The sequence below is a fragment of the Saimiri boliviensis genome, chromosome 17 (genome assembly GCF_048565385.1).
Source record: "Saimiri boliviensis isolate mSaiBol1 chromosome 17, mSaiBol1.pri, whole genome shotgun sequence".
NCBI classification, from domain to species: Eukaryota; Metazoa; Chordata; class Mammalia; order Primates; family Cebidae; genus Saimiri; species Saimiri boliviensis.
The window spans coordinates 30,688,109-30,694,254 of NC_133465.1; the positions used below are offsets into that span (position 1 = coordinate 30,688,109).

Here is a 6,146-nt window from a genome sequence, read left to right on the forward strand (position 1 = left end):
ATCTCTCATTTATCCATCATCCATCCATCCGTTTATCCATCCATCCATTTATCCCTCCCTCTCTCCACCAAGCAAGTATTTAGCACCAATTATGTATTCAGCCCTGTGCTCAGTGCTAAGGATACAGGGATTAAAATGCTGCTGCTGCTGCTGGTGGTGGTAAAAGCTGACATTTGCTCAGCACTTAGTACAAGTCAGTTAGTGTACTTCATCAACTCGGTAACTATACCGTGGGTTAGGTGTTACTAATCCATTTAACAGATGGGGAAACTGAGGCCAAAGGACATGGAGCCAGCCAGAATTCACACACGCATTATGCGTGCCTTAAGGGAGGTCCAAGCCAGTGCAGAAGCTCTGGGTGAAGGGCACCAGGCAAGGGCTCCTGGAAGAGATGGCATCAGAGCGAAGGCTTGAGAGCTCAGTCTTCTTTGGCCACGAGGTGATAGGAGAAGGAACACAAGGAGAGGGAAGAGTGAATGAAGGCCTGGAGGGTGGCGTGTGTGCGTGTGTGTGTGTGTGTGTGTGTGTGTGCGCGTGTTGAAGAGGGCAGGTTGTGGTTTGGAAGAAATTGTGGGTCTTATCTCTGGCCAGACCCTCTGTCTCTTGGCACCCCCACCCCTCCTCACCCTGCCTGCACGCCGCTGAAGATCAATGCATGTTCCTGAGGTTATTCGTGTGTGATGATCTGTGTGTGCCGGGATAAGGAGCCAGGGTATCACAACGTTTCAGGCAGTGAACAGCCTGGGAAGAGACGCAGAAGCGTGGGGACGTTAAGAGAACAGAAGGTTCTGCGTGGTTGGACTGTGAGTTTGCGGGGGACAGGATTAAGAGCTGATAACTGCAGTTCTGGGTGTACCATAGCATGGCCTGGGCTGTTGTGCCACTGAGACACTCCTGGAGCCAGCGGAGCTTTTATGAAGACAACCCCTGGTGTTTTCTGCAGGGTGGTCCTAGAGGTCGGAGGGACCCAGGTTGAGGGCTCCTGGAGCGAGGGCAGGCTGGGTGGGATGCTTCAGTAACACAGGCCAGGCTAGCCACCCCAGCCCCCATTCAGGCATGGCTCCTTCACTCCCACTCGGTGCCCTGCCACCTGCCCAGGGCAAAGTAAGCAAGAGCCAGGAAGGACAGAGAGACACAAAGGGTTTCAGACACTCCGGACAATGCCCCCATTCTATCTCACTTTGGTGGAAGCATCTCTCATGGCCTGAGGCTCTTAAGGACCCAAAGGAAAAATCAGGCCCAGCTTCACCCCCAGGAACAACATTCACCACGTGTAAAACCTGCATTCCAGTTTACCTAACTCTCCACATCAACCCTGTGACTAGGCTCAGGGTAGTGAGGCTGCTTGTCTAGAGTCACATGCCTGGCGAGTAACAGAGAGAATGCAGATTTGTTTTCAGGAATGCTGTGCCCTTGGCTCAGCCCTCCATTCTCTGGGCTCCTTTGATGGAACTGGGACAAAACTCAGTGTTTCCAAGTGGGATGGCTACTATTTCACTGAGGCCCTCTGGCTTCCCCTGCAGCCCTCTTCCAAGACATAGGTTTTCGGGACCTTCGTTGATTCTTTTTTGAGGCCCAGTGTTGGGGGGCTATTGCATCACCCCCGGCCAGGCTCCATCATTGATGAATTCATCTCAAAGCGGTGTCCCAATGTCAGCAGGAAGCCTCCAGCTGTCATATTTGTTACAACAGCTTCCCCTTTGCCTGGCTGTCATAGCCATGGCCCCACTCTGCCAGGTCTTTTTTTTTTTTTTTTTTTTTTTTTTTTTTTTTTTTTTTTTGAGACGGAGTTTCGCCCTTGTTACCCAGGCTGGAGTGCAATGGCGCGATCTCGGCTCACCGCAACCTCCGCCTCGTGGGTTCAAGCAATTCTCCTGCCTCAGCCTCCTGAGTAGCTGGGATTACAGGCACGTGCCACCATGCCCAGCTAATTTTTTTGCACTTTTAGTAGAGACGGGGTTTCACCATGTTGACCAGGATGGTCTCGATCTCTCAACCTTGTGATCCACCCGCCTCTGCCTCCCAAAGTGCTGGGATTACAGGCTTGAGCCACCGCGCCCGGCCTCTGCCAGGTCTTATTCAACAGTTTGGTTTACCCCACCCTTCCCCTTTAATTAATGCTGCAGATAACTCTGCTTTTTCCCATGGCTCCTAATGAACTGTGAGTAACATGTGGCAGGTGTGTGGCTGGCCTTCTTCGGTCTTTGTTGGGGCCTTCCCTGTGACAAGTCTCTGTACTAGCTCAGCAAAGAGTCACTACCAGGAAACATGTACCCTGCCCTTTGTTCATTGCCCCTCCTGGACAGGGCCATCAGAGATTGGCTGAAAGTCCTCGGGGGAGAGGAAATGGTCTCTGGCTTGTCCTCAGAAGCAGGTGGCTGATAAGCTGGAGATAGGGCTGGCTCCCAAAGGGTCACAAAGGAGGCTTTTAGGAAGTTTATATCTGAACATGCCAGGCAGGCCTTAAGACAGCGGTCTTTGAGGCGACCCAATGTTGTTCAGCCTGGGCCTGGGGTCCACGGGGGCACAACCCCAGGGGTCCTAGAAAGGCAGGATGGCTGGACATATCAGGGAACACCAGGAATTATTTGTAAGATCTGAGACTGCCCAGCCTAGAGGCGAGAAGACAGGGTGAGGGCGGGACAGTCATCAAATCCTTGATTGAGGAAGAAAGAATGCTCTCAAGGACAGAGAGGACCACAAGATAGCGGGCTAGGGAGGCACCTGGGGCTGTTTTCAAGATGACCAGCCTCCCTCGAAGAAAAGTACCCCTTCTGGGTGGCTGGCGTGCCCTGAGTCAGTAGGGAAGGGTGGACTCGGGGGTTAGACATCTTGCTTACAGCTCTGAGAATCTCAGACCCCAAATCCGACTCCACGTGCTCTGACTGCTCCCCCATCTTCCATCGCCTCTCCAACCGGGTCCACAAAATTTGTTTCATACATGTTCAAATCTGGCCCCCTGTGCACCTTGAGAGGTACCTAATGTCCCTACAAGATGTCAAATGCCAAAAGGTGCCTAAATGTCCCTACAAAATCCAGTTCTCCCTTTCCTCTTCTGCCTCAGCCGTCACCTCTCCTACTTCGCAGTCAGCAATAAGCCAGACTCAATTGTTTTCAGGTCCTCAGGTGGGCCCTGCAGTTTCTAAAATCTCCAGGCAGCCCCCACGCTCTTGCTTCTCCTAGGCATATTCTCCCTGACTCCTCCTCCTCACGCTACTGGTTCAGTCTTGTTTACCTTTCAAGCCGTAAGACTGAACTTTCTTTGTGAACTCTCATCACAGACAAGATCAGGTCCCCTGCAAAGTGCCCTAGATATCACAGCACATGTCATGCTGCATTGCATTCTCCTGATAACCCATCTCTGTCCCCACAAGACTTCAGGCTCCCTCAGGGCAGAGATTGTCTGTATGGACCTGGCACAGAGTTGGTACTCAACAAGTATGTGTTGAAAGAATAGATGGCTGGCTCGATGGGTAGATGGGTGGATGAGATGCCCATAAGACAATTTATAAGGCTGATGGCAGAGAGCCAAGCCCTCCTTCCAGCATGTTCTGGAGCTAGTCCCTGGAGCTTCAGGCAGGACATATAGGGGCCATTGGTTAGACAACTGGGCAAAGAAGTGAATGGGTTTTCATCACCACCAAGACGGTGATGAGGAGATAGGGAGTAACCCTTCCAGAGCTGGCCCTGTCGATCGGCTATGGCTGCTGGTGGCTGGGCAGGGACCCAGGGAGTATTCTGATCCTAAAAGGGATCCGAGGCTCATTTATACACAATCAGTCCAAGAACCCCCTTCTTGCATCACCAAGTAGCAAGGCCCATTCTTTCCTTCTAAGTCTCCAGGCCCAGCTCTCTTTAAAAATTGTGTACACATAGCGTAAAATGACCATCTTAACCTTTTTTTTTTTTTTTTTTTTTGAGACGGAGTCTTGCTCTGTTGCCAGGCTGGAGTGCAGTGGTGCGATCTCAGCTCACTGCAACCTCCGCCTCCCGGTTCAAGCGATTCTCCTGCCCTGAGTCGCTGGGATTACAGGCACGTGCCACCATGTCTGGCTAATTTTTTTGAATTTTTAGTGGAGACGGGCTTTCACTAAAAGCCCTTGATCTCTTGATCCTCCCTCCTTGGCCTACCAAAATGCTGGGATTACAGGAGTGAGCCACTGTGCCCAGACCATCTTAACCAATTTTTTTTTTTTTGGAGATGGAGTCTTGCTCTGTCACCCAGGTTGGACTGCAGTGGCACAATCTCGGCTCGCTGCAACCTCTGTCTCCTGGGTTCAAGCAATACTTCCACCTCAGCCTCCCAAGTAGCTGGGATTACAGGCATTCACCACCATGCCCAGTTAATTTTTTGTGTTTTAGTAGAGATGGAGTTGCACCATGTTACCCAAGCTGGTCTTGAACTCCTGACCTCATGATCTGCCTGCCTCGACCTCCCAAAGTGCTGGGCTTACAGGTGTGAGCCACCACACCAGGCCCCTCTTAACCATTTTTTTTTCTCACAAATATATTAGATTTTAATCTTTAATATCTAACATTATTGCTTTAGGAAATTATTTCCCTGAACCAAAATACAATGCTAATCACATAAAAACATACACATGTAAAAGTAGTTCTCCATTTTCCCAGGAAAAAAATCCCAGTGTAACTTTTAAATAGTCAAGCTTCTTATTTTAATTATCATTAAAGTCTTGGTCATCTCATGTATTAGCTCTGCAACTTACATATTTAAATTAAGGAAACATTAGACAACCGTTACAATTTATAAACTGAAGGTGCCATTATTGAGTAAATATATTCCTCCATGAGTGGATGTGTCTCTTCTCCCACCAACAATGAAGCAGCAATATACTTTAATTTTATTAGTAGATGATACACTGCCGCAAATTCTAATTCTGGTCTCCATCCCTGTGTTGATTTTGTGTACATGTGTGAGTTGGTTAGAACGCATCAACAGTCTAGCAATCAACAGCAAGATGAGCTAGGTTCGGGCTTTCGGTGAAGGTTGACTGTGTCTGTCTGAATCAAGTGATCTGACCTATCCTCGGCAGCAAGAACTCTTCGAGCCGCTTCCTCAAAGGCTGCTGCCACATTTGTGACATCTTTTGCACTTGTTTCGAAGTAACAATAGTCGCTGTTGTCTCTGCACCAAGCTTGGGCTTCTTCTGTAGACACCTGCTGTTTGCTTATATCAATCTTGTTACCCAGAATCACAAAAGGAAAGCTCTCAGGCTCTTTCACATCTGCAGAATATATGCCTCTGTAAAATGCCATCCTCAGGCTCCAGAATCGCTCCTGACCTGCCGTGTCCCAAATCTGCATGGTAACAAAATGTCCATCCACTTCCAAATCTTTATTTAAAAACTCCACACCTATTGTATGGAAGAACTGGTTATCAAACTTATTAGTTACATATCTGTTCATAAGAGAACTCTTCCCAACTCCACCGTCTCCAAGGAGAATTACTTTCAAAAGTGATGGTTTTCCTGCCATTGTTAATCTCAAGAGCTTCAAGAACCCTCCTGGGGTTGTTGAGAAGATGCACTCAAGCTACGGGGGAAAGCGTTTCATCACAGTGCCAGGCTCATGACAGGAGTGCAAGAGTGTCTTGCGGCCACACGGCAGATGGCTGGGGAGCTCTGGGCTGGCCCGTCTGGGTGCTGTGAGGACAGAGGGAGTCGGGACCTGCAGAGCAGGAGGCGGAGGCAGTAACGCAGCCAGGCTCCAGCTCCAGCTGCTGCCGTCCAGTGCGGAGGGAACAACATGGTCCCTCTTAACCATTTTTAAATGTACAGCTCAGTGCTGCTAAGTATACACACACTGTTGTGCAACCAACTTCAGAACTTGCCATCTTTCAAAACTGAAACTCTACACTCTTTAAACAACTCATTTCCTCCTTCCCCACGTCCCTGGCAACTACCTTTCTACTTTGTGTTTCCTTGAGTTTGACTAGTCTCAATGCCTCATAGAAATGAAATCAGACGGTTATTTGTCTTTTGTGAAAGGCGTATTTCACCTAGCCTAATGTCCTGAAGATTCATGTAGTTTGTGGTATTTGTCAGCATTTTTACGGCTGAATAACAACCCATTCTATGCATAGACCACATTTTGTCTATCCGTTCATCTGTCAATAGGCATCTGGGTTG

The 6,146-nt window shown here is 49.0% G+C and overlaps 1 protein-coding gene across 1 annotated transcript; it reads right to left on the bottom strand.

The window, feature by feature from the left end:
* Nucleotides 1-4,965: 4,965 nt before the first annotated feature.
* LOC120366879 (ras-related protein Rab-9A-like) lies at nucleotides 4,966-5,493 on the bottom strand. Its single transcript, XM_039476736.2, has one exon. It carries the CDS (start codon nucleotides 5,491-5,493, stop codon nucleotides 4,966-4,968), a length of 528 nt encoding a protein of 175 aa, XP_039332670.2.
* Nucleotides 5,494-6,146: the final 653 nt, after the last annotated feature.

Excerpts from the sequence above, each read along its gene's own strand:
- LOC120366879 (XM_039476736.2), bottom strand. The coding sequence starts at position 5,493 with ATGGCAGGAAAACCATCACTTTTGAAAGTAATTCTCCTTGGAGACGGT.